Source organism: Vanessa cardui, chromosome 30, assembly GCF_905220365.1.
Source record: "Vanessa cardui chromosome 30, ilVanCard2.1, whole genome shotgun sequence".
Taxonomy (NCBI): domain Eukaryota; kingdom Metazoa; phylum Arthropoda; class Insecta; order Lepidoptera; family Nymphalidae; genus Vanessa; species Vanessa cardui.
In genome coordinates, this window is record NC_061152.1 from 4,365,142 (window position 1) to 4,382,369 (window position 17,228).

The 17,228-nt window shown below is 36.8% G+C and overlaps 2 protein-coding genes across 3 annotated transcripts; both read left to right on the forward strand.

The window, feature by feature from the left end:
- The first annotated feature begins 380 nt into the window (after positions 1–380).
- LOC124542258 (periaxin-like) lies at positions 381–12,002 on the forward strand. 2 transcript variants are annotated; one of them, XM_047120215.1, is made up of 12 exons: positions 381–452; positions 1,385–1,418; positions 6,565–6,995; positions 7,071–7,196; positions 7,242–7,370; positions 8,136–8,660; positions 8,871–9,590; positions 9,666–9,875; positions 10,161–10,340; positions 10,416–10,770; positions 11,131–11,285; positions 11,376–12,002. In XM_047120215.1, exons 1-12 carry the CDS (start codon positions 423–425, stop codon positions 11,889–11,891), a joined length of 3,411 nt encoding a protein of 1,136 aa, XP_046976171.1. In that variant the 5' UTR covers positions 381–422; the 3' UTR covers positions 11,892–12,002. The 2 variants fall into 2 exon arrangements, with proteins under 2 accessions (XP_046976171.1, XP_046976172.1); XM_047120216.1 differs by lacking the exon at positions 11,131–11,285 and having other exon boundaries at positions 10,416–10,685; positions 11,706–12,002.
- Positions 12,003–15,255: 3,253 nt separating this feature from the next.
- LOC124542171 (adenosine 5'-monophosphoramidase HINT3-like) lies at positions 15,256–16,858 on the forward strand. The gene is made up of 3 exons (XM_047120106.1): positions 15,256–15,806; positions 16,261–16,454; positions 16,672–16,858. Exons 1-3 carry the CDS (start codon positions 15,485–15,487, stop codon positions 16,696–16,698), a joined length of 543 nt encoding a protein of 180 aa, XP_046976062.1. The 5' UTR covers positions 15,256–15,484; the 3' UTR covers positions 16,699–16,858.
- Positions 16,859–17,228: the final 370 nt, after the last annotated feature.

Genomic DNA, 17,228 nt, shown 5'->3' on the forward strand with positions numbered 1-17,228 from the left:
TTTTCATGGGTATGCCACTCTGAAGTCCCGTGTTCGATTCCCAGCAAAATCGATGTAGATTATCATTAGTTTTCTGTGTTGTCTTGAGTCTGGGTGTTTGTGGTTGTTACTTCTGATTTTCCATAACACAAGTGCTTTAGCTACTTACATTGGGTTCACAGTAATGTATGTGATGTTTTTGTATATTAATATTAATTAATTAATTAATTAAAAAAAAAAACTTTATTAGACGCTGGAGAAGTCCTTTTTCAACTGGAATATGTTAAACCTACAAGGGTTTTCTTTTACAATTTGCGGATTTCCAAAAGTAAAACGTCATATATGTATATATTATTTAGAGACGGTACAGTACTTTCATATATAAAGTTTTGCAGTTGCATTTATATCATTATCAAAATCGTTATCACAACGAAATCAACGAGATGAATCTATCAACGCTGCTTGTGATACTTGTAAGTATATATATATTTTAACCGACTACTGAAAAGGAGGTTATCAGTTCGAAATATGTGTATTTTAAGAATTGAATACATTGTAAGAATTGAATTATATGTAATTACCAGTGTGTGGGACCTTGTACGCGTTTGAATTATAAAAGAAATTGTGGCCTAAGTTACTCCCTATTATATCAGTTATCTGCCAGTGAAAGTACCGTCAAAATCGATCCAGCCGTCCAGATTATCCGGAACAGACATAAAGACAAAAATTGTAAAAAGTGTTATTTTGGTATACGTGTCGTGTACATACATATGCATTGAGTAAAAAAGTGCTATTTTTATATCAAACACACACTCCGATTTTATTATATGTATAGACTAGCAACCCGCCCCGGCTTCACACAGGTGCAATAATATGACATCACAGTAGAAATTTCTAAAATTATCAGTGTTTCTTTACTGAATTGTCCATGTATTATATATAGGTATAGGATGGTGGAGGAGCATATGGGCCACCTGATGGTAAGTAGACACCATCACCCATAGACAATGACGCTGTAAGAAATATTAACTATTCCTTACATCGTCAATGCGCCACCAATCTTGGGAACCAAGATGTTATGTCCCTTGTGCCTGTAGTTACAGCTCACTCACCCTTCAAACCGGAACACAACTGAGTACTGTTATTTGGCGGTAGAATAACTGATGAGTGGTTGGTACCTATTTAGACGGGCTTGCACAAAGCCCTATCAACAAGAGATAAATATACGAAATTTTCTCAAATCTATTAAAAAAAACCGCATCAAAATCCGTTGCGTAGTTTTAAAGATCTAAGCATAAATAGGGATATAGGGACAGATAAAGCGACTTTGTTTTATACTATGCAGTTAAGTGTAATGATCAATCAGAGAGAATAGATGATTTAATACAATTGTTTCACGTTTCAGGGTATTCTCCTGACATTAGCTACAGCACATCCAAGTGAGTATTCAATCAGAGTTACCAGCATATATATTCTCTGTCGTAACCTGGGTTCCTGGGTGTATGGGTGCCTTCGACGAGGGGTGTTTTGCTGGCTGACATGGTGACTAGTGCAGCTCATTCTTATACTGGTCGTGTACGCGTTTGGACGCCACTTCCACTTACCATCAGGTGTGGAGTCATAAATAAATATGAGACAACATCACATACATAACTCTGATCCCAATGTAAGTAGCTAACGCACTTGTGTTATGGATAATCAGACGTAACGACGGTAGCGGAAACACACTAAGACAACATAGAAAAATAATGATAATCTACATCGACTCGGCCGGGAATCGAACCCGGAACCTCGGGGTGTCGTACCCATGAAAACCGATGTAAACACTAACGTACATACCACTCGACCACGGCGGTCGTCATATACCGTAATAGTAAAGTAACAGCCTGTAAATTTCCCACAGCTGGGCTAAGGATTCCTCTCTCATTAAGCAGAGGGTTTGGAACACACTCCACCACGCTGTTCCAATGCCGGTTGGTGGAATGCACATGTGACAGAATTGCGACGAAATTAGACACATGCACGTTTTCTCACGATGTTTCCCTCCGCCGAGCACATGATAAATTATACACACAAATTAAGCACGTATATATAGTGGTGCTTACCTGGGTTTGAACCAGAAATCATCGTTTAAGATTCACGAGTTCTAACCACTGGGCCATCTCGGCTCATCTCTGCCGGAGTCATATATCCGGATAGTAAAAAAGGTTATATTTTTTATTTCAATAAGGTGACCTCCATCGCCCATAGACTTTGGTGCTGAGATATATAACATAGCTGACACATATAGATCTATAATGAAATTTTTATTAGTATTCGATTTATATTTAATGTATACTAATATTATAAATGTGAAACTAACTCTGTTTGTCTGTCGCTATTTCACTACCAAACCAACGAAAGGAATTTGATAAAATTTGGTGTGAAGCAAACTAGAGCTCTGAGAAAGGACATAGGCTACTTTTTTGAAGCTGCGGGCGGCAATTAGTATACTATATTTTTTAATCATTTTATGCTATTATTTAGTGGACGAGCATAAAGGGCACTTGATGGTAAGTGGTCACTACCGCCCATAGACAATGGCGCTATAAATACTATTACCCATTGCTTCCATCGCCAATGCGCCACCAACCTTGGGAACTAAGATGTCATGTCCCTTGTGCCTGTAGTTACACAACAGGAAGAGAACAATACAAATTATTGTTGTTTGTCTGGAGAGTCGAGATGGCCCAGTGGTTAGAACGCGTGCATCTTAACGGGTTCAAACCCAGGCAAGCACCGCTGATTCATGTGCTTAATTTGTCTTTATAATTAATCTCGTGCTCATCGGTGAAGGAAAACATCGTGAGGAAACCTGCATGTGACAAATTTAATAGAAATTCTGCCACATGTGTATTCCACCAACCTGCATTGGAACAGCGAGGTGGAATATGTTCCAAACCTTCTCCTCAAAGGGAGAGGAGGCCTTTAGCCCAGCGGTGGGAATTTACAGGCTGTTGTTGTTGTTTGGCGGTAGAATATCCGATGAGTGGGTTGTACCCAGTACTAAGCCACAGTCATATATTTTTTGGTCAATTGAAACGCGTACAACGTCGCGGGCACTAGTTATAAATTTAAAGCGTTGGATTGTTCATGTATTGATTTTCATCGATGGTATGGCAATCAAATAAATTTGAGAACTACACGCAGATTCAAAGATACATTTACCCAATAATACCCCTACTTAAGTGGGCTTAAAGCCACGCAATCTCAGACACAAGCTAGTAATTTAATAATAAGGAAATTCGTTACATTATCACTACATAGTATAAAACAAAGTCGCTTTCTCTGTCCCTATATATGTATGCTCAATTCTTTAGAACTCCGCAACAGATTTTGATGCGGTTTTTTTTATAGATTATTCGAGAGGAAGGTTTTTGTATATAAAACATGGACAATATAGTAAAGATAAACTCTTAATTTAGAAGTTTCTAATGTGAGGTAAAAATACTGCACCCTCGAAAATAAAAAACAAAATTAATATACTAAAAACGAACAAAATACATCCTCCCCCAGAACGGCTCGTCACCGCGGGGGTTGTAGACGACCACCCTCCAAACATGAAAAAATTATATTACATTTCTATATTTAATGTACGATCTTTAGCTAATGAAGCAAGGATAGTTGAATTGGAATGCGCGATATCGAAGATCAATTGGGACATAATTGGCCTATCTGAAGTCAGAAGAGAAGGCTATAAAATTGAAGATAGGGGAAGATACTTATTATACTACTACGGCGAAAGGAGAGGAGAAAGAGGAGTTGGTTTCTTAGTAAAAAAGCAAGACAATACAGTGGTATATGATTTCATCGCAATATCTGAAAGAGTTGTTGCTTTACAAGTAGAGATAAATAGAAAAGAATTTTATATAATACAGACATATGCCCCTACCAAAAAAGCTAATATGGATGAAATAGATAAATTCTACGATGATGTTGATAAAGCCATGAATAAACGCACAAAAAACATAATATTCTTAGGTGACATGAATGCTAAAATAGGATGGCCCAAAGAAAATGAAGAACTCATAATGGGCAATTATGGCTACGGGAAAAGAAACGATAGAGGGGAGAGGTTCATAAAATTTTGCTTTCAATATAATTTAAAAATTTCGAACACGCTATTTAAAAACCCAGAAAAGCTACGATGGACCTGGAAAAAGCTAAAAATGAAATTGATTTTATAGCTACAAATGTGACAAAATATGTACAAAATGTAAATGTCTTAAGCAAAATATTACATCCCAGTGACCATAGAATGCTCAGAGTTACTTTAAATATAGAGGGCAATAAAAAATCACGAGCTTACTATCGAGGCAAAATACTTAACAAAATATATGAAAATACAATTGAAGACCTACAACCCTTGATGAAATGTGAAACCGATAACGTACATGAAATCACTAAGAAAATAGAGACATATTTACTCAAAGACTTTAGCTATAAAAATACAACTAGAGAAAAAAATAAAGGAATCATAACAGAAGAAATAGAAACTCTGAAATATAAAAAACATTTATTAAAAAACAAAGAAAATAAAACTAGGAAAGAAAAGCAACCATTAAGTAAATTATACAGAATAATACATAAAAAGATCTAACAAAATATCAGAAAGAAAAGGCTAGATACAATTAGCAAATTCATCGAAAAAACCGGAGGAATAAAAAAGGCTTATAAAAAATTAGAAACAACCAAATATGTAATAACACAACTGGAGGATAGTTCAAAAACCACTACTACAAAAATATTATAATATATAATATAATTCTACAAAAATCTCTACACCTGTAAAAATAATCAAAGCAAAGAACTGACACTTAAAAATATAGAGCCAACTCAAGAGCCACCCCCACCCTTTTTAGAAAGTGAAGTAGAGCTTGCGATAAATAAATTAAAGCCAGGTCCAGACGGTGTGACAAATGAAATTATTAAAGTCGCGAAAGACAAACTGGTGAAACCCCTTACTAAGCTCTTCAACAAAATTCTTTCAACAAAAAAAAATACCAGAAACATGGACATACTCAGAAATTACACTTATATACAAAAAAGGAGACCCCAAATTAATATCAAATTACAGACCTATTAGCCTTATATCTTGCCTATATAAAGTATTCGCATCAGCCCTCCTAAAGCGTATTGCAACAAAAATTGATGAGAACCAACCTGTAGAACAAGCGGGATTTATGAAGAACTTCTCTACAGTTGACCATATCCATACAATAAAGGTAATAATAGAACGTTTTAGAGAATATAACCTTCCTTTATATATTGCCTTTATTGACTACTGTAAAGCGTTCGATTCAATTTCACATGAGTCTATCTGGCAAGCTTTAAGGCAACAAGGTGTGGACTACGACTACATAGAAATTATCAAATCAATCTATATGAAAAGTACAGCAAGAGTACGCTTAGAAAAAAGAGGACCAATTTTTCAAGTACAGAAAGGAGTAAAGCAAGGGGATCCGCTCTCTCCAAAACTATTCATCGCAGTTCTGGAATCCATCTTCAGAAATTTGAATTGGAGTGAATTGGGAATAAACATCAACGGAAAATGTCTCTCACACCTTAGATTTGCAGACGACATAGTATTGCTGTCAGAAGACCCACACAAGCTGAAATATATGATAGATTCCCTTAGTCAACATAGCGATATCGTCGGTCTTCAAATCAACTGGGACAAGACAAAAATAATGACCAACTACGAACAAATTCCTATATCTACACAATCAATAAATATAGATTATGTCACAGAATACATCTACCTCGGACATCTAATTTCAATTAACTCCTGTACAGAGAAAGAAATCGACCGCAGAGTTAAGAGTACATGGAATAAATACTGGAGTATGAAAGAAATCTTCAAAGGACCTATACCAACTAAATTGAAAACGAAAGCTATGGATATATGTCTAACACCAGTCCTCACTTACGCCTGTCAGACCTGGGCACTCAGAAAATCTCTCTTAAATAAGATAAGAAGTTGCCAAAGAGGAATAGAACGCAGCTATATGAACATTAAACTAAAAGATAGATTGAAGAGTTCGCTTATTAGAGAAAAAACAAAAGCTAAAGACGCGGTAAAACGGGTGTTAGCGCTGAAATGGAAATGGGCAGGTCACATTCAAAGAACGTCAGACGACAGGTGGTCAAAAACAGTAACAAATTGGTATCCTATTGATAAAAAAAGGAGGAAAGGAAGACCACCTCAGAGATGGAGCGACGATATAGTAGGAATAGCTGGAAATCTATGGACTAGACTAGCAAAAGATAGAAACACCTGGAACAGTTTGGAGGAGGCTTTTACCGCAAAAAGTGGCCCTTACACTTAATAATATTAACCTTAGATTAAGCAAGCAATTATACAAATTACCAATCAATATATGTCTATCAAAATTGTAAGGGAGATAAATAAAGCTTATATATATAATGTGAGGTCTTAAATAAACAAATTCTGTTGTATATTTAGTATTACACGTACGCACGAGTGTGTAAAGCCGTAGCGGGTCGCTTGTACTAACTAAATAAATTCTTATTAATCTCTTACAGCGCCGACTGTGGGTAAATTACGAAAAGGTTTTGCAATCAAGGACATAAACCCGGAAGAAAATAAACCATGTGAGACGAATCCAGACGACGAGATACCAGTCAACACGAAACCAGACGTCAAGAATCCGGACGTAAAGAATCCAGACGTCAAGAATCCAGACGTCAAGAATCCAGACGTCAAGAATCCGGACGTCAAGAATCCGGATATAAAGAATCCAGACATCAAGAATCCGGACGATAAGGTACCAGACATCAAGAATCCGGACGTCAAGAATCCAGATATAAAGAATCCAGACGTCAAGAATCCGGACGATAAGGTACCAGACATCAAGAAACCAGACGTAAAGAATCCGGACGTCAAGAATCCAGATATAAAGAATCCAGACGTCAAGAATCCGGACATAAAGAATCCGGACGTCAAGAATCCAGACATCAAGAATCCAGATGTCAAGAATCCAGGCGTTAAGAATCCAGACGTCAAGAATCTAGATATAAAGAATCCAGACATCAAGAATCCGGACGATAAGGTACCAGACATCAAGAATCCAGACGTAAAGAATCCGGATATAAAGAATCCAGACATCAAAAATCCAGACATCAAGAATCCGGACGTCAAGAATCCGGACGATAAGGTACCAGTCATCACGAAACCAGACGTCAAGAATCCGGACGATAAGGTACCAGACATCAAGAATCCAGACGTAAAGAATCCGGACGTCAAGAATCCAGACATCAAGAATCCAGATGTCAAGAATCCAGGCGTTAAGAATCCAGACGTCAAGAATCCGGATATAAAGAATCCAGACATCAAGAATCCGGACGATAAGGTACCAGACATCAAGAATCCAGACGTAAAGAATCCGGACGTCAAGAATCCAGACATCAAGAATCCAGACATCAAGAATCCAGACATCAAGAATCCGGACGTCAAGAATCCAGACGATAAGGTACCAGTCATCACGAAACCAGACGTCAAGAATCCGGACGATAAGGTACCAGACATCAAGAATCCAGACGTAAAGAATCCGGACGTCAAGAATCCGGACGTCAAGAATCCGGACGTCAAGAATCCAGATATAAAGAATCCAGACGTCAAGAATCCGGACATAAAGAATCCGGACGTCAAGAATCCAGACATCAAGAATCCAGACGTAAAGAATCCGGACGTCAAGAATCCGGACGTCAAGAATCCGGACGTCAAGAATCCAGACATCAAGAATCCAGACGTAAAGAATCCGGACGTCAAGAATCCGGACGTCAAGAATCCGGACGTCAAAAATCCAGACATCAAGAATCCGGACGATAAGGTCCCAGCCATCACGAAACCAGACGTCAAGAATCCAGACGTCAAGAATCCGGACATTAAGAATCCAGATGTCAAGAATCCAGGCGTTAAGAATCCAGACGTCAAGAATCCGGACGTCAAGAATCCAGACGTCAAGAATCCAGACGTCAAGAATCCGGACGATAAGGTGCCAGTTATCACGAAACCAGACGTCAAGAATCCAGCCGTCAAGAATCCGGATATAAAGAATCCAGACGTCAAGAATCCGGACGTCAAGAATCCAGACATCAAGAATCCAGATGTCAAGAATCCAGGCGTTAAGAATCCAGACGTCAAGAATCCGGATATAAAGAATCCAGCCGTCAAGAATCCGGATATAAAGAATCCAGACGTCAAGAATCCGGACGTCAAGAATCCAGACATCAAGAATCCAGATGTCAAGAATCCAGGCGTTAAGAATCCAGACGTCAAGAATCCGGATATAAAGAATCCAGACATCAAGAATCCGGACGATAAGGTACCAGACATCAAGAATCCAGACGTAAAGAATCCGGACGTCAAGAATCCAGATATAAAGAATCCAGACGTCAAGAATCCGGACGTCAAGAATCCAGACATCAAGAATCCAGATGTCAAGAATCCAGGCGTTAAGAATCCAGACGTCAAGAATCCGGATATAAAGAATCCAGACATCAAGAATCCGGACGATAAGGTACCAGACATCAAGAATCCAGACGTAAAGAATCCAGCCGTCAAGAATCCGGATATAAAGAATCCAGACGTCAAGAATCCGGACGTCAAGAATCCAGACATCAAGAATCCAGATGTCAAGAATCCAGGCGTTAAGAGTCCAGACGTCAAGAATCCGGATATAAAGAATCCAGCCGTCAAGAATCCGGATATAAAGAATCCAGACGTCAAGAATCCGGACGTCAAGAATCCAGACATCAAGAATCCAGATGTCAAGAATCCAGGCGTTAAGAATCCAGACGTCAAGAATCCGGATATAAAGAATCCAGACATCAAGAATCCGGACGATAAGGTACCAGACATCAAGAATCCAGACGTAAAGAATCCGGACGTCAAGAATCCAGATATAAAGAATCCAGACGTCAAGAATCCGGACGTCAAGAATCCAGACATCAAGAATCCAGATGTCAAGAATCCAGGCGTTAAGAATCCAGACGTCAAGAATCCGGATATAAAGAATCCAGACATCAAGAATCCGGACGATAAGGTACCAGACATCAAGAATCCAGACGTAAAGAATCCGGACGTCAAGAATCCAGATATAAAGAATCCAGACGTCAAGAATCCGGACGTCAAGAATCCACATGTCAAGAATCCAGACGTTAAAAATCCAGACGTCAAGAATCCGGACGTCAAAAATCCAGACATCAAGAATCCAGATGTCAAGAATCCGGAGGTAAAGAATCCGGACGTCAAGAATCCAGACATCAAGAATCCGGACGATAAGGTCCCAGCCATCACGAAACCAGACGTCAAGAATCCGGACGTCAAGAATCCACATGTCAAGAATCCAGAAGTTAAAAATCCAGACGTCAAGAATCCGGACGTCAAAAATCCAGACATCAAGAATCCAGATGTCAAGAATCCGGAGGTAAAGAATCCGGACGTCAAGAATCCAGACATCAAGAATCCGGGCGATAAGGTACCAGACATCAAGAATCCAGACGTAAAGAATCCGGACGTCAAGAATCCGGATATAAAGAATCCAGACATCAAGAATCCGGACTATAAGGTACCAGACATCAAGAATCCAGACATAAAGAATCCGGACGTCAAGAATCCAGACATCAAGAATCCAGATGTCAAGAATCCGGATATAAAGAATCCAGACATCAAGAATCCGGACGATAAGGTACCAGACATCAAGAATCCAGACGTAAAGAATCCGGACGTCAAGAATCCGGACGTCAAGAATCCGGACGTCAAGAATCCAGATATAAAGAATCCAGACGTCAAAAATTCGGATATAAAGAATCCAGACGTCAAGAATCCGGACATAAAGAATCCGGACGTAAAGAATCCAGACGTCAACAATCCAGATGTCAAGAATCCAGACATCAAGAATCCAGATGTTAAGAATCCAGACGTTAAAAATCCAGACATCAAGAATCCGGACGTCAAAAATCCAGACATCAAGAATCCAGATGTCAAGAATCCGGAGGTAAAGAATCCGGACGTCAAGAATCTAGACATCAAGAATCCGGACGATAAGGTCCCAGCCATCACGAAACCAGACGTCAAGAATCCGGACGATAAGGTGCCAGTTATCACGAAACCAGACGTCAAGAATCCAGATATAAAGAATCCAGACATCAAGAATCCGGACGATAAGGTACCAGACATCAAGAATCCAGACGTAAAGAATCCGGACGTCAAGAATCCAGACATCAAGAATCCAGGCGTTAAGAATCCAGACGTCAAGAATCCGGACGTCAAGAATCCGGATATAAAGAATCCAGACATCAAGAATCCGGGCGATAAGGTACCAGACATCAAGAATCCAGACATAAAGAATCCGGACGTCAAGAATCCAAACGTCAAGAATCCAGACGTCAAGAATCCAGACGTTAAAAATCCAGACATCAAGAATCCGGACGTTAAGAATCCAGACATCAAGAATCCGGACGATAAGAATCCGAACGTCAAGAATCCAGACATCAAGAATCCGGACGTAAAGAATCCAGACGTTAAAAATCCAGACGTCAAGAATCCGGATATAAAGAATACAGACATCAAGAATCCGGACGATAAGGTACCAGACGTTAAAAATCCAGACGTCAAGAATCCGGACGTCAAGAATCCAGACATCAAGAATCCAGATGTCAAGAATCCGGATATAAAGAATCCAGACATCAAGAATCCGGACGATAAGGTACCAGACATCAAGAATCCAGACGTAAAGAATCCGGACGTCAAGAATCCGGACGTCAAGAATCCGGACGTCAAGAATCCAAATATAAAGAATCCAGACGTCAAAAATCCGGATATAAAGAATCCAGACGTCAAGAATCCGGACATAAAGAATCCGGACGTAAAGAATCCAGACGTCAACAATCCAGATGTCAAGAATCCAGACATCAAGAATCCAGATGTTAAGAATCCAGACGTTAAAAATCCAGACATCAAGAATCCGGACGTCAAAAATCCAGACATCAAGAATCCAGATGTCAAGAATCCGGAGGTAAAGAATCCGGACGTCAAGAATCTAGACATCAAGAATCCGGACGATAAGGTCCCAGCCATCACGAAACCAGACGTCAAGAATCCGGACGATAAGGTGCCAGTTATCACGAAACCAGACGTCAAGAATCCAGATATAAAGAATCCAGACATCAAGAATCCGGACGATAAGGTACCAGACATCAAGAATCCAGACGTAAAGAATCCGGACGTCAAGAATCCAGACATCAAGAATCCAGGCGTTAAGAATCCAGACGTCAAGAATCCGGACGTCAAGAATCCGGATATAAAGAATCCAGATATCAAGAATCCGGGCGATAAGGTACCAGACATCAAGAATCCAGACATAAAGAATCCGGACGTCAAGAATCCAAACGTCAAGAATCCAGACGTCAAGAATCCAGACGTTAAAAATCCAGACATCAAGAATCCGGACGTTAAGAATCCAGACATCAAGAATCCGGACGATAAGAATCCGAACGTCAAGAATCCAGACATCAAGAATCCGGACGTAAAGAATCCAGACGTTAAAAATCCAGACGTCAAGAATCCGGATATAAAGAATACAGACATCAAGAATCCGGACGATAAGGTACCAGACGTTAAAAATCCAGACGTCAAGAATCCGGACGTCAAGAATCCAGACATCAAGAATCCGGACGATAAGATACCTTGCAACACGAAACAAGACGTAAAGAATCCAGACGTAAACAATCCTGACGTAAAGAATCCAGACGTCAAGAATCCTGACGTCAAGAATCAAGACATCAAGAATCCGGACGATAAGATACCAGTTATCACAAAACCAGACGACAAGAAACTAGACAAATAACCCTTCTTGCCAAGCAGGTGCCTTTGCTCTGGCTATTTCAATAGTTGTATGAATGTGTATCATGTAGAAATACACGTTTTTTTTTTTTTATATCAAATTGAGTTTATTTAATAGCGTTTACTATTTATCTTATTGATTTATGGGAGCACATACAAAGTTGATCTTCATTATCACCATCATCATTATCATTACAGAGTATAAAACAAAGTCGCTTACCGCTGTCTGTCCCTTTGTATGCTTAGATCCTTTAAATCGCTCAACGGATTTTGATGTGTTTTATTTTTTTTTTTTATTTATTTACTTAAGCACGCTAACAATATATACATATATTTAACTCACATTATTTCAGAAGTAGACAATAATGTTCTTAATATATAAATACATCAATAACTAGCGTATATGACTTTCACAAACAACTCGACACGGAACAATTATACATATATATTAAATTTATCGAATATAGAATTAGAAAAATTAAAGTCTAATTGAAAATACCTATATAGAAGTTTAACAAGGTAAAACTATTTAAATAAAATGATACAAAAGTTTTCTTTTAAAAGCATTCAAGGAATCACTAAACATGTCAGTGCCAGGTATATTTTTATTAATGGTGTTGTAACTTATGCATAACCTTGCGATAGGTGCTTGATTTCCGATGTGTGTTCTTGTTTTAGTAATATGAAATATATTACGAATTTTGTTTCTTAGATATTTACTAGGAACCGAAAAGGATATACGCTCGACTAAGTTGGTACATTTAACACTGTTATGTAGAATTTTATATAAGAAACACAATTCGAGGACTGTCTGTCTGTCCCTCAGAGATATCATCTTACACCATGTTAATCGCTGATTATATGGCTGCCTATGGGAGATGCCACTGGCTGAAAAAGCGAGACTTCTCGTGAAAACACGCTGTATACTTTCAATTCGTTGAGAGTGGATATTAAAAGTGGGATTCCAAATAACACAAGCAAATTCGAGATGGCTGCGTACTAATGCATTATATAATATAATTTTTGTAGCTTGAGAGAAACCTTGTATTGCGCCTAATGAACCCGAGAGTACGAGCTGCTTCCGTAACTATTTCGGTGATATGAGATGTGAAAGTTAAATTTTTATCAATAATGACTCCTAAATCCCTTATTTCAGTAACCTCTTGTAATATTTTATTACAAATAGATAACTAAAAACAAGTGGTTTTTTCTTCCTAAAATATACTATTTCATGAAGCATTTGTTAACATTAAGAGTCATATTATTTTCATTACACCTGGTAGATATCCTATTTTGTTGTCATTAATAGTTCTATAAATTTTTAAATCGTCAGCAAATAATAAACTTTTACAATGCAATATTTCATTAGTGATGTCATTTATGAACACAAGAAACAATAGTGGCCCGAGGTGTGATCCTTGTGGTACCCCAGATTTTGCGTAGTACGTATTTGATTAAAAACCATTGACAGCAACACATTGGGATCGCATGTCTAGATAAGATTTAAACCATTTTAATAAAGATCCCTGTATTCCATAGTGCTTTAGTTTGTTTAGCAATAAGACATGGTCGACATTATCGAATGCACTGCTAAAATCAGTATAAATTGCATCGATTTCTTGTCCCATATCAATAGCACGTGACAGATCTGAAATAAATACTGATAAATTGGTTTCGACAGAGAGACCTTTCCTGAAACCCTGCTGGACACTTGTAAGAAAACGGCCAACATGGTTAGATATTATGGGATATACACATTTTTCAAATAACTTCGAAAAACAAGGAAGAATTGATATGGGTCGATAGTTTTTTATAACCATCCGATCGCCTTTTTGTAAACGGGAACAATTCGTGCTTTTTTCCATTTGTCAGGAAAAATACCCTCATTTATAGACTGATTAAAAATTAACGTTAATGGAAAAGCGATTGCCGAAGCACATCGCTTAATGAAAATAGGAGGAATGTTATCTGAGCGGAACCTTTCTGTATATCTAAAGATTTTAATTGCTTTAAAACCGCATTTTCATGAAAACAATGATTTGAAATTACCAATGTGTGGGATGTTTAGATTAAAATTTCTAATTGTATTATGGCTATTGTTTGTAAAAACTGAGGAAAGTGGGTAGCAAATAAATTAGCAATTTTAACACCTGAATTAACCGTAATGTTGTCTAAAGCCATTGACGCAGGTAAAGAAGATTCATCGTTTCTTTTGTTTTTAAAGAAATTCCAAAACGCTTTAGGATTCTTTGAGATATTGGCTGGAGTTTGGTTTTTATATTTAACGTAGGATCTGTTTAAAAGTTTATGACAACGTCTGCGAAGTATCTTAAATTCTAAATTGTCTCTTGGATTTCCGTATTTATTAAATCGTTTGCAAATTATCTCCTTTTCAGCAATTAATATAATTAAATTTTGTTTAAACCATATGGGAAATCTAGCATCGCGTAGTTTACGCATAGGTACCGGTATTTTTTTTTAAAGATCGATTCAAGAGGAAGTTTTATATGTATATTACGTACAAAACATGGTAGAGAAACACTCAAAATTTTAGTTTCAAATAACGACATAATAATCACTGTACAGTCGCCCACAGCTTTGCCCACGTTTTAGGCTATTGCTTATCAGGTGGCAGGCAAAAAGTAGCCTTGTCCTTTCTAGGACACCAAATTTTATCAAATTCGGTTCAGCGGATTGGTCGTAAAACTTCCACTCAAAGGGAGGCCCCTTTGAGTGGAAGTCTTGGTAGATTTTTCGACACGTTGCCCCAATGCGGGTTGATGGAATGTACATACAGAATTTTGATGAAATTTGACACATGCAAGTTTGATCGTGATGATTTCCCTCACCGCCGAGCATGAGATGACTTATAAACACAAATTAAGCACATGAATATTCAGTGGCGCTTGCCTGGTGGCTCAGATGAACCTCCCGTTCGTTTGCCACCTATAACATAAAAAAAAAAGAAAATCCAGTCCTAGGAATAAATGATTAAACTATTTTGACTGTTATTAGATAAATTAGATTAATAATATTTATCTACTTATTATACGATTAATAATATTTACTTATTATACGCAAATCGTAACAAGGACCACAGATTACCACCTTAATGGATTGTTGTGGTAATCTGAAAGTTTTTAATATCTCTCAAGATTTAATGATTACTTACTAGATATTTATGTAAAAATATCTAATAACTAATCATGGAATCTATATGTAAAATAGTAATAATTATATATAAAATATGTTTATTAAAACACTAAATAAAATAAATCGATTACACGTACTGTTGCTTGTATTCGATAAAGTATTAAACAAGTCATATCGCGGCCATTAATATTCTATTTTTTAGTTATGTCAATTTAAATAAGTAGGTGACAGGCAACAGTCTGGTGTGCGAGACGCTTCTTGCTTAAAACTTTAAAAGTATGTTATAAATTTTCGTTTTGGGAAATAAATAGTGCAAGTACAATACTTTACCCAATTTTCGAATTTTGCCCGAAATCAGGTGTATTTTTCATCGTATTTTGATGTAAAAATAATAAGTAATTTTTAATTATCATAAACGACCTTTGTTCTTAAAAACAATATGACATGGCTGTATGTTTACCAACTTTAACTTCAGCGATATCACGAATTGTCAAACAGGAAACGTCATTTTCTAAACGATTGACAGTACTGCATCCCAAATTTTACGTTACAAATACTATGAATTCTCAAAGTGCATCAGTTGAGAAATCTTCTTGCGTTTTTTGCAATATAGTTAATAAATTAGAGAATACGGAATTACTGTACGAAGATGACGATGTTTGTGTTTTCCGGGACATAAAACCAGCTAGCGATTATCATATATTAACCGTGCCAAAACGTCATATAGAAGATGCGAAGGCCTTGCAACCAGTTGATAAAGGACTCGGTAAGTTTTTAGACACAAAATACATTTACGCGATTTACTGTAAAGTTTCAGAAATAAAATGTTTCAAGTAATTACTTAAAAAATGCAAAAAAAAAATTAATATTTAATATTTTAAATTTTTAAGTAATTACTTAAAACAATTTTTTGGTTGTTGTTTTAATCACACTGAATTTTTCAATAACATTTTTATATCTTGTCAGTTTTGCACCAAGACATTTTTTTTTAAATATTTGGCATAATAGTATAATTCACTAACCATTTCAATTTTTTTTTTAACACACAACACAAAATTCTGTAGTGTTTGCCTAGGCCTTATTGATTTGAATTATTGCCATTTAGATTTTTAAAGATATTTTTTTTTCATCTTATATCAAAATTTCTTTATAATTAATCATTCCATATTCAAAAACATACTTTTGTTTGAGTAACAGAAAACATTATTTTATATTTCTAGTTGAAAAGATGCTGTCCATAGCTAAGGAAATGTTGGAAAAAAACAATTTGTCGTTAGACGATGCAAGGTTTGGTTACCACTGGCCACCGTTCAGAAGTGTCAGACATTTGCACCTCCACACCATAGCTCCTCAATCCAAAATGGGGTTGATCGGACGAATGATTTTCAAGGAGAATTCATATTGGTTTGTTTCGGTAAGTTTGTTTAAACTGTCTAGTGGCTAATAACATTTATCCAAAAGTTCTAGCTTCAAATTCTTAATCTCATAAATGTTCTTGTTATATTATCATCCAAACTAACTCAGCAACAAGCGTCAATCATTATTTAATAACAAAATTACATAAATTTGAAGTCTACATTCAAAACTTGAGTGCTGCCACATTGAATAATAAATTTTTAACTTTTTTTCAGCCGGATTATGTGGCTTCAAGGCTATGAAAATGGAATTATAATTTGACAATTAACAACAGCTACAAAGTAGTTATTAATAAAATGATAGATTTTTTAACTTGGGTGTTGAGATATTAATTTGATTGTTGATATAGTTATAAGTTTTATAATTCTGTAAATAAAAGACAGTTTCAACTAATTTTATTAAATGATAAATGATTTTATTAAATGATAGTCAAATTTAAATATATATTATGGTGTATAATCTTAAATGTGAAACAGAATATATATAATAGTCTATTCTGATCCAAGAAGCAATTACAAATTGAATTTGAAATTGCAATTGAAAACAAACCTTTACTGATAATATGCGATTAGTTAATTGCCATATTGTGTAGTATTAAGAGATCTTGATTAATACTTCAGTTTTTTTATGTTATAGGTTGGCAGATAAGCATATGGGCCACCTGATGGTAAGTGGTCACCATCACCCATAGACAATGACGCTGTAAGAAATATTAACTATTCCTTACATTGTCAATGTGCCACCAACCTTGGGAACTAAGATGTTATGTCCC